The sequence below is a fragment of the Athene noctua genome, chromosome 2, assembly GCF_965140245.1.
Source record: "Athene noctua chromosome 2, bAthNoc1.hap1.1, whole genome shotgun sequence".
Taxonomy (NCBI): Eukaryota; Metazoa; Chordata; class Aves; order Strigiformes; family Strigidae; genus Athene; species Athene noctua.
In genome coordinates, this window is record NC_134038.1 from 44,787,845 (window position 1) to 44,804,556 (window position 16,712).

The following is a 16,712-nucleotide window of genomic DNA, read 5'->3' on the forward strand; positions in this document are numbered from 1 at the left end:
GTGTACTATTACGTGATACCCTGGTATGAATGTAGTAGCTGAGAGGTATAAATATAGCTGGAGTGATGCTAGTTTTAAGAACTAGTTAATTTTTCTCTTAGCAGAAGATAAGTTTAAGTGGTTCCTCAGTATAGCTTTTATTTTGAGCATCTTGTAACATGTTTCCTTCAAACACAAGCCTGTGGGTGTTGACAGTTGTTTGTCCTTCAAATTACTTGACTTTTATCCCCCATTTTATTGAACTTGTTCCTTTTTAAAGAATCAGGTATGTATACCACTTAAAAAAAAAAAAAAATATTCATGCCTACTTCCATCTAGTTTCATCTTCAAGAGACATCAGGACGAAATCCTGCATTCATGAAGGTTGTATAGATAGAATAGCTTAGCCCAAGAAGCATCCTGTACATCTTCAGAGTTGGAAGTAATTAAAGGGTAGGTTCTGCGGGTAGATATTAATGGTATGACTAACCAATGAATCCACTTGTAAAAAAAACCCAAACCTGCTTATTGGGATAGGTTATTGTACTGTGCTCTCTTTTTTATTATTAATCTTGCGATCACACAAATACTAGATTGGTGGATATGGATACAGGAGCAACAAACTTTAATCTTAGTGCTTTGCTATAAATTTTTTTTCAATGGATGTTCATTTTATTACACTAGTAATACTTCATTGTGTTTATCTATGGGGAATCTTACTTAAAAGAACATGGGCAGTAACAATATTGATAGTTTCCTTAAGCTGCTGCAGCAAAGATAGAAATGCACTTTAAATTCTACAGAATATTTTTGTACATTTAGCTGGAAGAAAAGTACTGTGGCTGTGTTGAGAATGAACTTGAAATGCCCATCCTTGAGGGGCAGATTACAAAAATGCAAAAGATGGAAGGGCAGAATCAGGTCAACAGATGTTTTATGTGCTTGAAGCTGCTTGATTATCTTGGGCCATTGCTAAATGTGATCTCTCTGTGCTTAAATTTATCCTATGCCAAGTGCATGTTTAAACAAATTTTCTGTTGCTATGTTATCTATAATGGGAACTCTTAATTTCTGTTCTGATGGCTGTTGGTTCTCTTGTAATCAAGAGAGCAGATTCAGCTGAAGAACCTAATGTGATTAAAATTCTCCAGATTGTTCCAGCACTTTATTTTTGCCCTTTTTTTGGCTTCTGATGTGTGAAATAAGAGGGTTTTTCCATGTTACCTACATAATGCTCTGTAAGGCCACCCTGGCCATTTGGTAGAGGTGCACAAATGACAAAAACCACTTGGCATTTCTTAGTTTGGCATTTCTTAGTTACATTTCAACTTAAACTAAAAAAAAAAACCAAACAAACTCATCTTGATAGGTATGCTATGTGATTGTTAATACTGCATGTTAAAGCAGTAAACCACTTACTTTCAGCAGTGCCATTAATCTAATAGAAGTGTAACGCAGAAGAAAATCAAATATCTGATCTGGTCTGATATCCCAAAGGCAATAGGAATGAAATAAACTTGTTGGATATAGTGATGATTAGGACTAAAAGAATTTGAGTTTGATTAGGTCAGGTACCATTGTCAAACAATGCAGATGATACTACTTTGACACTGTAAGACTAACAGGCTTGTGATGCTCTTGGTAGGTACTTTTAAAGTCACTTGCTCCCCTGTATTTGCAGAACCTTTTTATTTCTTTTAAATAATTTCCTGATCAAATTGAATCTTTTTTACTTGAATAAAACTGAACTTAAGTTTGTTTACTTTGAAAATTATTTGGGCAAGTTAGTATAAATGCTCAAAATTATACTTTAGTCTCTGTTGGAAGGTCCTCACAAATTTATGAGGTTAGATAAATACAAGAAAATGGTACATGCATTTATCAGCTCTTTCTGATTCACAGGTGTGTATCTTTTTGTGAAAATGGAATCAACTGAGGATTCAGGGAGTGGGCAGAGTCTTGTTGCATCACTGTTGAGGTTTACTTTATGTGAGAGTGTGGGGGAGTAAGGTTCACCATTGTACAACTTAACTAGGTTTGAAAAGCTCGTAATACTCTACTTCTGAAGCCTCTATGCCTTTATTTCAGGTATTTTGTCATTGCTTGTATCATAACAAATCAGTTCTGTGGGAAGCATGAATGAAGAGGGTTGGCCTTTGAACTCACATATTGCTATGACCAGTGACAGTTTACCACCTTTTCCTCCCATTTCGTCTACTTTCAGCTTTCTGGGTAACAGGTAGTTCAGGAATTGCCATATGTAGCTTCCTATGTCGAGCAGGCAGCTAAAACACCAGTGCAGGCCAGCTGGGTGTTACCATTGCATGGCCAGGTGAGCTGAGTTAGATCTGCTTGTTTTTCCCCTGACGTGGACTAAAGAGGTGTCTTCAGGAGTTACATGTAACCTAGTCCATACAGTGTCTAGGTTTGCAGTGCGTAATAGGTCTTTCAGGAAACTTCAGCTGTTGACAAATGGTGCTGAAGCTAACTGAAGATATGTGGGGGGAAATTTTTTTGAAGTAAATGCTCTAATAACTAACTTGATGTTCTGGTCATAAGCCTCATGTCTCCACAAAACTCTGCTAGGACTGTAGAGCACAGTCCAGCCAATTTAAAATGCCCGTAGATGGAGTTGGTCTCTAGAGCTTAACCCATCTCATTATTATAGGTGTAAAGGGAAGTTGCTTCTGTGTGTTTGCACTTTATGGCCTGGTTACAAGCTGTGGAGCTAAGTGAGAAATTATTGTATTTGTAAAAAGACCACTGTGGATTTTCATTCACAGCTGATGTATAGAGTATTTTGTGTCTGGGAATGTTTTGTGGGGTTTTGTTTTGTCTTGTATTTTTGATTTCTTAGGGAGTTTAGGGGTCCACTTGTTTTAAGAGGGTGTGACCAGTGGCCTCATGAGATGCAGGGTGGTGTCTAGTAGATGGGAGTTTCGTTTGCCAGCTTTTAGAGGAGCATTCTGAGAAGACCAGAAGTAGTTGTGGAAGCTGCCAGGTTAGGTAGGCAAGCTGTCTTTGTTTTTCTAGAACTAGGGACTGTCTCAAGATTTAAAACTGCATTTTAGAAAAGTACCATATTCTCTGTCTCTCTGCCTTGCCCTTGTATTTTTGAAGCCCACAAAGGTACTTTGCTCAAACTTTAAATTGTTGTGGTGATGCTTGACTTAAGCTGTAGGCAACCTGAAATGAAAACTGTATAATGAACTGCCTCATTGACCTTCAGTGAATGTAAAAAAAATACACAACAAAACAAATGCTTATGAAATAAGATTGCTTCTTCAGCAAAATGATCCGTGCATTGGATTTCATTTTCTTCCCAGCATTTTAACCTTACCTAATGTATTTCTAGATCTTTCTGTGTTAATCTGAAATTATTTCAACCACAGTTCAGGCTGACCTAGCTGCCTACTTGTGTGCCACAAGGCAGTCATTCCCCTTTCCCTCTCCCTTTTCTTTTTAATCTACCGGTGTTGCTTGTAGCTTCAAGTTTTTCATCTGGATTTGGATGAGGAAACAGCATTATGGACTGTTGGCTATGTATAACATGAGCTGGGCAATAGTTGCTAAAGTATTCTGGGATCTGTCTGTGACTAGGCGAAGGAAGCATTGCATTATTTTCAAGACCAAGCATCCCATCTTGTGAGGGGAGGAATATACTTTGAGCAAAAACTTCAGTTTAATGGAGTGCTGATTTGTTAATGGCAGTGCTATAGATAGGAAAGTCAGCCAAGCCTTACAGGCAGTATCCCTAAACAGTGAAAGCGGCCAAGCTTCACTGTAACTGAAGAAATACTGATTTGAATGTTGTCAGGTGTTGTACTGGGATTTGCTACTACTAGCCAAGTAACAAAAGTTCTTTTCCAATGACAATCAGCTGCAAAGTTCATAAAATGACTACATGTATTTGAAGTTTTTAGAAAAATTTATTCCTTCTGGATGAAGTTTGAGATACACTGAGTTTTGATACTGCCAGATGAAATTTATGAACTGTTTCATGCAACAACAAGGTTTTAGGTTTTACTTAATATTTTTTTCAAAGAAAACCATAAATCTTTTCTATGAGCTACTTTGTAACCTCTCTTCTTAATTTTAAAGTGCTTGGGGAAAATGAAAAGTTAGTTGCTGAACGATATTTTTTTTTTTTTTTTTTCAAAAAAGTTAAATTGCTTTTATGGTAATAACAGCTGAAGCAGTAAGGTGCTACAGTGATTTGAAAAATAACAGAAAATATCAGTGTAATGGAGAATACGTGCAGCCTTGACAATAAAGCTCTATCCTGTACATCTTTTCTTTGGTATTTTATGCAGTGACAAAGAGTACTTACAGTCCTTGCAACTTCTGTTATAAACTTAGGTCTGCTTAAAAGCAGTTGTATAGCTTTCATTTGCTGATGAAATTAGAACAGATGTTCCTGAGACTTTTTTTCTTCCTTGCTTGTGTGTGATCAACAAAATGATGGACTTCTTCATTAAATTTCTTTTTTTGGGGAAATATGGATTGGGCTCAAGGTGGAAAATTCGGAGGTAGAGGGAAACGAGTCTTTGGAAAGCCTAATTAAAAAAAAAAAAAATGAAGGGGGTCTATTAGGAAATGAACTGTTTTAGTATTTATTCAACAGCCTGGATATTAGACATTGTTGATAAATTTACTATTTTAAATGTACTTTTACTCTGTGGCTTGTAAGGTTTATTTAGACAAATCTATTTGCTTGCAGTTAGGAAGTCCGGTGATGCTTTGAGGCCTTTTCTGCTTTGCACAATGCATAATTGTAACTGCTTAAGAGTTTTTCTTTGGTGGTCCCTGATGTGGCATAAGAAAATAGATGATTTTCAAAGTAGTATTACCTTAATATAGACTTTTAAAGTATGTATGATAATCTTTCTTCATTACATAAAGGAAGATATAAAAAATATTTTTCTGTCTTTATCTGGACTGGCTTTTCTTAAAAATCCTAATTTGAAACATGTCCCCTCTTTCTTTGTTTTTTTTGTTTGTTTTTTTTTTCTTCCCCTTAGATTTGAGTTCTGTGAACCTGCCTTTGTGGTTGGTAATTGTTTGGAAATAGCCTCAGACAGTCATCAATATGACCGGATTTACTGTGGAGCTGGAGTCCAGAAAGACCATGAAAACTACATGAAAATTTTATTGAAAGTTGGAGGCATTTTAGTAATGCCTATAGAAGATCAGGTGACTTAGTGACAATTTCCCGTTTTTCATCTTTTAGTATGAGAAATATATATTTTTAAGGAATGCTTTTAAATGTATATGTGACCGAGTTAATGTTCAACTAATGATATTTTGATTCATTGTGTTGTTGCAGTTAAGCAGATGCTAGTCTCTTTAATGAGGTCTTGAACTTTTTTCCCTTAAACTTGTAGGAAAGCATCAATATCCCACTTCAACAAAGTATGTGGCAAAACTGTGTTTTCAGTGAAACTAGAACTCCATTTGTAGTATTTTCAGTGTATTATACCAGTCGCAGAACTGCTTTGAAATATCCTTGCCACGCAGATGTTTTCAGTCAGTACTTCCAACAAAGAAAGCAACCTCTAAACCAAGAGAACTTATTTCAGAGGAATATCAAATAGTTGTGATTAGTGGGATATTGGGAGGAGAAAAATGAAGGAAAAAAAGTAATTCTAGCAGGTTTTAGTATTGTTTTTCCATGTTAGATTAAACGTTTGACAGGTGTATTATTTTAATAATACTTCACACTTTTATCACTTTTCATCCTTAGATCTCAAAACGCTTTACAAACGTAAGTATTATTCTCCCTGTTTTACTAATAGGGAAATTGAGAAAGATTGTGACTTTAAGTTGATGTCCTCCTAAATATGGATAATTACTGAAATGCCTCTTGATAAACATGCTAATTACTTTATCTTCTGAAAAGGATTATTATGTATCTGCTTTCTCAAAATACCAAAGTGTTTTAAATGTAGCTTGCATGATTCAGTTCCGTAAATTATTTTTTTTTCAGTATTTATTGAACTAAGATACTGCCTGTTGAAATTGATGGGATCCAACCTAAAAGTAGTCACAGTTTAAAAGCAAAATTAAAACTGTGAATATTTCTACCTTATATACAAATGGTTAGGGGACTAAGAGCATGTAAAGTATAAGGAGCAGTTGAAAGATCTGGGTTAAACTAGTGTGCAGAGAAACAGCTAAGGGAACATTAATTCCTGATTTGGCATCCTAAAGACGTGGAGAATTTACCTAGTAGGCAGGAGTCCAGTCCTCCTTGCACATGCACAGCAAACTGAAAGAAAAATGTTATAAATGACAGCAAGAGGGCATTCTGCCTACATATAGGGAAAACAGCTTTTCATGATGAGTAGTTGAACACTATAGGAGGTTGCCTAGACATTCTGAGAAATCTCAGTCCTAGGAGATCTTTTTTAACATTGGAAAAGCTTCTGAGTTGCCTGATTTACCTTTGAAGTTGGTCTTGTTCAAGCAGGAGGTAGGACTCTAGATGTTGCTTCCAATCAAATGTATTCAGTGGTATTTTGCAAAAATCAGAATGAGTAAAACTTACCTTGGGCCTTAATTTTTCAGCTGCATGTCTTCCCATTGCCAAAGACGTTATTCAATATTGTAACAACCAAGTAATACTTCAAGGAATATGAAAGTCCTTTCTGTTCATAAAACAGCCTTTATAAGTTAATTTTGAAGCAAGACAAAATAGCAGTTTGTTTGAACACCAATCTGAATAGTACTGAGTATGACAAAACTGTAACCACTGATTTATTTTGTTCTTGTTTTTATGCAGCTAACACAGATCTTGAGAACAGGACAGAACACGTGGGAAAGTAAAAATATCCTTGCTGTTTCATTTGCTCCACTAGTGCAACCAAACAGAAACGACAATGGCAAGCATGACACTGTGGGACTGCGTAAGTGTCATTTGTGCTTGCTCCCTTTGTCTTGATGGGTTGTTGTAGTGCCTCCTGGTGGTGTTTTGAAAGTGGGGAGACTATGCTATACAGACACGGTATGATAGAACAGGAACATAGTTCAGTAAAGCAGTAGCTCACTGATATATTTTTGTGCTTCTGACACATGTTCTGTGTTGTGAAACAGTTAATAACCTGAATTAAAATGATAGTGTTTCCAGCTTATTTTTCCAGATTTCTTTTCCTTTTAGGTTCAGCTTCTCTAGCAAGGTATAGATGAAATAGCAAGCTAATATTAGGTCTATCAGGAGTGCTAACTTTCTGATGGTCTTCCAGATAAAAATATTTTTTTCCTCTATCCCCTGAAATGGAAGGAACATGTCTAAACTGCAGCTGTGGTGTGGTAGGATATTAACAGCTGAGTGTGCTTGTGTCTGTCTGCAACTGATAGTCATGCGTAGCTGTATTTTATTAGTCATTGGGGTTGGCTTTCTAGCTGCAATGCTTTGAATTAGGTTAGTAAAGGTATTTAGAAAGTACCTGAAAGCCCATCTGCCAAGATCAGACAGCATGGTAAGTGGAGACCAGAGAGTGCCATTACTCAGGGGTCAGCATTGAGACTGGCGCTATTTAACATCTTTGTTGGTGACATGGACAGTGGGATTGAGTGCACCCTCAGCAAGTTTGCTGATGACACCAAGTTGTGTGGTTCGGTCAATACGTTGGAGGGAAGAGATGCCGTCCAAAGGGACTATGACAGGCTTGAGAGGTGTGACCATGCAAACCTCATGAAGTTCAACAAGGCCAAGGGCAAGGCCCTGCATATGGGTCAGGGCAATCCCAAGCACAAATACAGGCTAGGTGATGAGTGGATTGAGAGCAACCCTGCGGAGAAGGACTTGGGGGTATTGGTGGATGAGAAGCTCAACATGACCTGACAATGTGCACTTGCAGCCCAGAAAGCCAACTGTGTTCTGGGCTGCATCAAAAGAAGCATGACCAGCAGGTCGAGGGAGGTGATTCTCCCCCTCTACTCTGCTCTCATGAGACCCCGCCTGGAGTGTTGTGTTCAGCTCTGGGGCCCCCAACATAAGAAGGTCGTGGACCTGTTGAAGTGAGTACAGGGGAGGGCCATGAAGATGACAGGGGGATGGAGCACCTCAAAGACAGGCTGAGAGAGTTGGGGTTGTTCAGCCTGGAGAAGAGAAGGCTTGGGGGAGACCTTATAGCGGCTTTCCAGTACTTAAAGGGGGCCTAAAGGAAAGATGGGGAGGGACTCTTTATCAGGATTGTAGTGATAGGATGAGGGGTAATGGTGTTAAACTGAAAGAAGGTAGATTTAGATTAGATATAAGGAAGAAATTCTTCACTGTGAGAGTGGCGGGACACTGGAATAGGTTGCCTAGAGAGGTTGTGGCTGCCCCCTCCCTGGAAGTGTTCAAGGCCAGGCTGGATGGGGCTTTGGGCAACCTGATCTAGTGGAAGGTGTCCTTTCCTGTGGCAGGGAGTTTGGAAGTAGATGATCTTTAAGGTCCCTTCCAACCCAAACCATTCTATGATAAGGGGTGGAAAAAGTGGCAGAGAAAGGTGTAGAGTTGAAATTTTCTGTCAGCATAGTCAGGGCTAGGAGTAGAATAATACATAAAGCTTAGCATGTGGGAATTTAAATGCAACAAAGAACCTAGAAGATAACAGCTTTTCTCTCCTGGTTTGTTGTGTTAACATATAACGAAAGGGAACTAATCCACCTGTTCTCTTCATATGTTTCTTGCCTCCATGCACATTCTTTAACTGTGAAACACGTATAAACCCTCAGGAGTCTAGGATGTTCTATCGGGTTGCATTGTCTATAACTATTGATGTGGCTATTAGTTTTGAGAGTGTGTGTGAGCTTGACAAGGATAATTCCTTATTATAGTTACCTTTTTCTTGTTCAAAGTATAGAAGGCCCTTTCCTTTATGTAATCAGTTCTTTTTCAGAAATAATTAATTTTGCTTGTGTCAACATTTGCTTTTTGAAAAGACTTCAGAAGTTATTTCCTGAAATTAATGTGTTAATACATGTTTATTTGTTTCCTCTGTTCTTTGCTTTAGATGTAGTCCATAATAAATAGGCTGTATCATGGCTAACAGTGAAATTCAGAGATGGCTTGTTAAAACTTGTGTTACTATGATCTTGTATAGTTTAATCCCTGGAAGAGAATTTTCAAGTCTTCTCTATCCACCATCCCTGAATTTTCAGAATGAAAATAGTGCAGACAAGTGACATTAAGAACTGAACTGTAGTACAATAAAGTGTTTTTTGTAGGTAGCTTAATATAATAACTTCAAAATGACTTTTTATTGAGAAGAAGAAAATGACATACAAATGTGCTACAAAATCGGCACTATTTAAAAGAAAAAAAAAAAACCACAACCCACATAACATTAGGGGCTTGAATTTGCGTGGTAAAATGAAATCAGTAAGATAGACTTCTTTTCACTGCTCACTCTGGTCTAGCTTTATTATGAAGCTTAAAAAAAAAGGGGGGGCGGGGTGTATGTTAAAAAACCCAAACAAACAAAAAAAACCCAAACCACAAAAAACAAACCCACACCAAACAACCCCCCAAAAACCCAACAACCCCCCTCAAAAAAAGTAGTGATCTGAAGCTCAAGAAATACAAATTCTATCTAATTTCTCTTTTATAGTAACATTGCCTATTTGTTTCAAATCCACACACCTCTAAATTATCTGAAAAGTTCAGAGTAGTCTAGTAAATGTTACCTTGCTATAAACTTTAGCCAGAAATTGCAGATGTCGCTACTATGTAAACATGGAGTCTGCCATACTTGGATAACCCTTGAATGCCTTCTGACATATATGTAATTTTATATATAGACTACAGTTATAATTCTTATATGTATATAGAACTCATTAAAAATATCTGTAAGCCAGGCATTCTCAAAGTAGAATCTTAGAGAACTACAGAGGTGTTGCTCAAAGGATCATTTTACTGTCTTGGTTATTGGTTAGGAGACAGTTCACTGCTGCTAGACAGTTGGGAAGAAGCAGACATTAAACATCACAAAATTGCATCCTGTTCCTCTCATTCAAAAAAAAAAAAATCCACAATGTGAATAGCTTGATGAATGCTTTTAGGAGAGAAACTAAGGCAGATTGGCAGTAAGTTGCATTCAGATTCTCATGTTATATGTAAATGATTTAAGATGGCTTATTAAACACTAGAGTGGTTATACCTGTGTGGCATGTTGTCAGCAAGGATGAACTCTGTGGTTGGGTAGACTGTGAGCTGTGTGATAAAGATCAAGCACCACTAGCATTGGTAAGGTTTCTCTGCATCTCAACAAAGTTTTATGTTTGAGCAGGATGTTAACATGGTTGTATAGCTTCACGCTTAACTTAGTGTGCGAAGTAGACTTGTGTTGACTCACGGTGTATTGTAGATGCTAACAACTCTGATCATGAGCCCAGTACATCACTGATATGCCACAGTGATAGATTTTTATTGGTCTAATTTTTTTTGGTCATAATCATAATGGAGAAAAGATGAAACTTCTTAGCTTCAGTTCATTTTTACTATATTTACAAATATCAAGCAAGTTTGAGATCACTAATCAAAACAAAAGTGAGTTGTATTTCTTGGTCAGTTTGGCTTAAATCCATGAATATCAGTGGAATTTAAGGCTACTTCTGTTATTTGATGTCTTCCCTAGGGGTCCTTCTGAGTAGTTCTGAGTATTCAAACATATATATTTTATATTACCTGCATAGGAAAGCTTTCTGACTGCCTCGCTGTAGGACTTCCAACTATCTGTCCTACCTACCAAGTTTGTTTGTTTATTTGTTTTTCAAAAATGTGGCAAGTCTGGAGCTTTCTAAAAGCTTTTTCTCTTTATCTCTGTGTGTGTCTGGGATTCCTGAACAGAAGTGCAGGAGTTTTAGGCCTTGACTTCCTTTATGATTTGTTGGTAGTTACCAGTTGTAACATGATCTGGGATGTGACTGAGGAGCTTATTTTTGTCTAAACGTTTTAGATTCTGTTGTCTTCAAAATCAAACAGAATATAATCAATCGTAACTACCACTGAAATGAGTAAGGCTGCTTAATGTTATCTTACAGGATAAGAAAGCTGAGAGCTTACTGCTTTTACACCTTTTTTAGGACTCAGTGTTTTGAAAGTTCTATTCCATCCTTTTTTGGAAGTAATAAATCTTTTTTTCCTTCGGATATTATGAAGTCTGTCTTACACAGTTCTGTATATGGGATGAATGTCTGCTAGTCCATTACTTCAACTTTATATACCTTGTGTTTGCATTTACTATGATTGGCATAAATCTGCAATCGTGGCTTGTTTAGTCAGATCTTGTAAACGTGTTTGGGATGGTTAGGGTTTTGTTCATGAATTTTGATTTGGTTTTATATTAAACAAATGGGGCTTGGGGATTTTTATTTCTTTCGGCATCAGCTGAAATCAGTATTATCAGTTATAAACATTCTGTCTCAGATATGAGCAACTAGCAATGTAACTGAAGTCAGTGTATGAAACAGTAGCTTTTGTTTGAAATACATTTAGTGGTTTTTAAGCTGCAGTATTGAAAATGTAATTATCAAACATTTCTTCACTACCTTCTTTCCTGCTGTAGTCACCATTAATTTTATGCTATTTTGTATAGGAAGAAAGATGACAAGTAATTTGAATATGCTTCAGTTTTGGTTGGTGTGCTTTTTTTTGTTATTGTTTTCCAGGGAATTAGCCAGCTGTAGTTCATCTAGGGCAGGCATCCACCAGCCCAGCAATACTTAGCCATCACCTGCCTGTCTATCATTGGAAAATAGGTGGCTTGTGGCTTTTGGCTTGTTGTTACTTGCTTTTTTTTTTTTCTTCAGGGCTTCAGTAATTTTGATTCCTTTTCTGCTGCAAAGATATGGGTGACTTACCTGGCTGATCAGCTGTGAAGTTGATATGACCCTCCCTCATCAATTGGATTCAGTAGGAAGTAGGGAAAAGCATAGTGAGTGGAAGAAAAAGGCAGAAGGAGGGAACTTGCCTAAACAAAGGTGACATAGGTGTAGAAACTGTTTTCCAGCAGCAGTATCTTAAAACAGTGCCAGCAGTCTGTCCCAAGACATGCCAGGTGCTAAAAGGTGACAGTATTTGTTGTATGATTTCTTATATTTATTTGTGCTTAATACTTACCTTGCACATGTGTCAAAAGACCTCTTAATTTCTTGGATTGTGCCACAAGGTTTATCAAGGTGATTCTACCCTTGTTTCATTTGCATATTGTATCATGGACTAAAATTTCAATTGTTCTTGAACATTAGTCTTACTGCCATGCAGCTGTTTTTTTTTGCTAGAGGGAATTTCACTTAGTAAACTTACTTTTCTTTCATTTTAGCTCCATGTGCTGTTAGGAATCTGCAGGACCTAGCTCGAATATATATCAGACGCACCCTTAGAAACTTCATAAATGAGGAGATGAAAGCCAAAGGTATTACTCAGAAGGCTCCTCCGAAACGAAAACGCAGGAGATGTCGTAGACGCAGGATTAACACCTATGTGTTTGTTGGTAATCAGCTCATTCCTCAGCCTCTAGATAGTGAAGAAGATGAAAGAATGGAAGATGATAACAAAGAGGAGGAGGAGAAAGATCACAGTGAGACCTTGAAGCCAGAAGAGCCTCCTCGAAATCTGTTGAGAGAGAAAATTATGAGTCTACCATTACCTGAATCTTTAAAAGCATACTTGACCTATTACAGAGAGAAATAACTTGTTTTAAGTAGAAATAATGCCTACTGATAGTTCCTTTATTCTTGAAAATGTAGCATTTATTAAGTAGGTGGACAAATTATTATTAGTTTTTCATCAAGACTGAAGTACAGCGATAAATCATAACTTGTCTCTATCTTGTCTTTGCTACAAGGAAGACTTGCATTCAACAGTAGAATCCCTTTTTAAAAATCTATTTTTCTTTAAATTTTGAAAATGCTGTTTTAACTCTGATAGAAATATATATTCCATTATGCAGCACTAATCAATATTTTGCATGGTAAGTCTTTTTTGATCCCTAACAGATTTGTATTGATAAAAGGATGAGTGAAATTTTATATATGCTAAATAATTGTTAAAAATGTGCATCTGACTTGATGAACAATTTGTCTGTAATTGTAGGGGAACATTTTAAACATGCAGACACTTATCCTCTAATGTCAGAATCAGACCCTTTTAAAGTTTATTTTACTACGGCTTTGTTGCAATCATTATTACTACGTTGGTATAGATGTATTCCAACAACACAAGTGCAATAAATGTATACAGACACTGAATGAGCTGGCTTTAATGAAATATGAAAATAGAAGTTCTGAAATGTCAGATGACCCTCCTATTTCTGCATTTATATCTTTTGCCAAAAGATCTTGAGAATTGTAACAGCTTCTCTCAGAGCCTTAAAGAAACATCATACTGAATAAGAAAGGAATGCTTACTTCAGCTCTGCTTATATTTAACTCCATTCTACACTTTCAGTATTTCTAACTAGAGGCAGTTCCTCATTTGTGGGAAGCTTGGGACAGTACATTTTGTTTATTTCTACAGCTCACAGCATTGAGTAATGTTTGGTAATACAAGATTGTAATTTAGATTTCAGTCATCTATATTTACTGCTTTTAAGTAGAGGTAGAATTTCAACAAAGTTTAGTTTGTATTGCTTATTGGGATAGCTATAATAGTAGAAGTTAGAATTTGTTCAGCAAATGCACTTTAGTAAGTGAATTTTATACTTAACATGCATCTTCGAGAAGGTAGACTTGTGCTAGCCTATATTTTGTTTCTGAGCATGGCTCTTAGCACAAAAGTATTTATAAAATCATACACATCTCTTGGAAACCTAAGAGTAGCAGTGCAACTGTGGGGACCCACAGTAGTGCTGATTTAAATCCTTCTGTGATTTTTCCTCTTCTAGGTGTGGAGTTACTTGCAGTTCTCATTTTTGACTTTGTTTGCTTTTGCCATCTTAATTACTTCATTCTATTGTAAAGTAACCATGAGGGGCAATACACTGTTTATTAAGAACTTGCCATGATACGCATTAAAAGCCACAGTCGTTGGAAACAAATACCTGTTGGACCCAGTAAAAAACATTCCTCTTGAAATATCCTGCACAATACGTTTCATAATACTGGTAACGGGGTTTTTTGTGTAATAACAAGAAAAATAGTTACTCTTTCTGAAACAATAAGTGTTCCTAGTCCAAGGATTTATAATGAGCCAATATTCACGTGGTCTAACAGTCCAATATTGACTTCAAAATATATAAGCATTTTGTTGCATCTGAGAAGGAAGATAATACCATAATCCCATGACACTTGATTTTTTTTTATGGTGCATTTCATGCTATAGTCCCTGTTTTTTAAGGTACATCATAGTAATGTTTAAGTGGAAATTCATGAAGGCCTGTTGTACCAGCATGTGGAGTTACTTTCCGCAATAGATTTACAGTGTAAGTAAACAAAACTATTTGGAATAAATATTCTGACTTTATTTTAAAGGCAGGAAAAGCTAATAAAAAAGTTTTCCAAACCAGTGATATTAATAAAGTGATTGTGATGCTTCAGCTATAAGAATTGAACATAATCTTGTTTTAAACGGATTATTTTAGATGGAGTTTAAATAATCTGAAGTGTGAGATGCTTCTTGTCTCTCCTTTTCTTGGAATCTACATCCATAAACTCAAAGAGTATGAGATTACTAAATATTACTTAAATACTTTAAGGACTTTATACAGAATGCTTTTGGGGAATAAATTTCTGCGTTCTTTCATGCCTGTATACTTGGAAAAATGGACAGCGGATGACTTGTCACGATTCTTCAGTATGTAAGTTTTTTTTGGAGTCGCTGAAAGAGAATGTTTCTCCTGTGTTTTATATGTGGATTTATTTTACACTCTTGAATTTATATTTACATATATAAAAAGGTAGAAACGCAAAATTAATTAGAACTTAATTTTTGCCATCTCATTTGATGATGGGGACGTTGTTGCAATAAAACGTTTATTGTGGTTTCTGCTTGCTTGAATTTCTGTGTTTCTGTGCAAGTATTTATTTGGAAATTCAGGTACCACTGCGTTCATATTTAGGTCAGTAACTTCTTAATAAAGGCTGTTCTTGAATTTTAGAAATAGAGTAATACACCTTCTTGCTAAACTTTGACTTTTTCAAAGGTTGGAAAATGAGATTTAGTTATGATACAGGAAAGCTATTTTGGGCCCAGCACTACTTTTGAAGTACTCATGTGGAGAGTTGGTTTCTTCTGAAGAGCCCAGAAGCTACACTTGAGCTATATACTCAAGAACAATTTCATGGTTTTTTTTCCTAAATATTGAGATTGTCTTCACCCTCAACAGAACACCTATCTGGGTGAAAATAAATAAGGAAAACTGAGGTAAGAACAGCAAGGGTGGTGAGCAGCTGGCAAGTCACGCTTCCTATTGAAACTCCCTCTTGGTGCAGCATTACTTCTGTTACCTCATACAGGGTGGGTAGGCTCGACTGACTAGCAATACCGTAATTGTGGTCACTGTAAGGAAGGGTGTGATGAATTGGAACTTCAGGGACTTTTTTCCTTTGGTCTGGAGGAGAACTTGAGACCAGTGCAGTCATTTCAGAGGACCTGGAGCTTTTAAGCCCCATGTTAAGGAAAAACTGAACAGCTGCCTCCAAAAAAAACCTGGGAACAGTTTTCATTGAAATGAACCTGAACAGCTCTGCTCAGCTGAGCACTGTCTCTTGCTTGTTTAGGTGCTGGGAATTTAGTTTATTTCCTTTTTTCAATTGTGTCATCCTTTCTCCAAGCTCCTTTTTAAAATGCATCTTTACTTGTCAGTTTGAAAACAAATAGGGAATGTAATCAAATGTGCTATGTTCTAATTAAAGCTGTTTTAACTCATTAAATATTAATCCGTATCTCCTCAAGAGTGTCTCCTTTCATCATTCATGTAATTGAGTAAAACTGAAGGCTTCTACCTTTGTGTGATTTACTAATCAATTATAAAAGATTAAGGAGTTGTGTGCTATGTTCCTCTTAGAGGTGTATACAGAACTCCACCTTAATGAGCTGTCATGTTTTTGACAACACTTGAATCATGTATGAGGTCTTTCCCATAAACATGTTTTGAGAAGGTCATTGGAGTGGAACTGGAACAGTAAGGCTTTAAAGTTGTGTGTTTCTCAATATCCTTTATAAAATTAACTTCAGTAAAATCTAGATGGCTGGCTTGATAAATGCCTGTCTGGTTTCGGTAGCTTCGGTGTTATGTGTCAGCCTGTTGAATTACTCTGTTCAAGTAAAGCTGGCGTGTTTAGCCACAGGCTTGCACCATGTTTATTGTCAGTATGGAACCAGTAATATTAATGCTTTTTAACATGATGGTAACACTTTCTTTCTAGAGTCTTCTGTTTGTCATCCTTTGTATTCTGTGATGCCTTAAAGAGATTTGTCAGGGGAGTTAAGGGAATTTGTACCTCCCTGTTAAAGCTCTGTCCTTTGCTGCTGTGATCTAGGAATCTATGTAATACCTTGCCAGGATATTTTGCAGAACACTTCAGCGCTGGAGGGAAGCGAAAGCACTGTAGAAAGCCCTGAATTGTTTTCTCTCCCTCTTCCTTCATGCATTCAGAAGCAGCCATGGTGATCATAGGCTGGAAGAAGAGGTAACAGAAGGCAAAAATATATCAGTACATGCTAAAGGCTGTATTTCTTATGAGCATTGCCTTGATGTTTTGCTAGCCTCTTCTCACTGAAAAATAATTCATTAAGGTTTCCTACT

At 36.7% G+C, this 16,712-nt stretch overlaps 1 protein-coding gene across 7 annotated transcripts in view; it reads left to right on the plus strand.

Moving 5' to 3' along the window:
• Window positions 1-15,536, plus strand: part of PCMTD1 (protein-L-isoaspartate (D-aspartate) O-methyltransferase domain containing 1) — a 47,090-nt gene extending 31,554 nt beyond the window's left edge. For 6 of the 7 annotated variants that reach the window (XM_074898972.1, XM_074898976.1, XM_074898978.1 and 3 more), the window contains 4 exons: window positions 5,001-5,172; window positions 5,723-5,743; window positions 6,761-6,884; window positions 12,288-15,536. In XM_074898972.1, coding sequence (XP_074755073.1) covers window positions 5,001-5,172; window positions 5,723-5,743; window positions 6,761-6,884; window positions 12,288-12,658 — 688 coding nt within the window. In that variant the 3' untranslated portion in view covers window positions 12,659-15,536. The remainder of the gene's footprint in view (window positions 1-5,000; window positions 5,173-5,722; window positions 5,744-6,760; window positions 6,885-12,287) is intronic. The other variant, XM_074898979.1, reaches the window with a different exon arrangement.
• The last annotated feature ends 1,176 nt before the right edge of the window (window positions 15,537-16,712 follow it).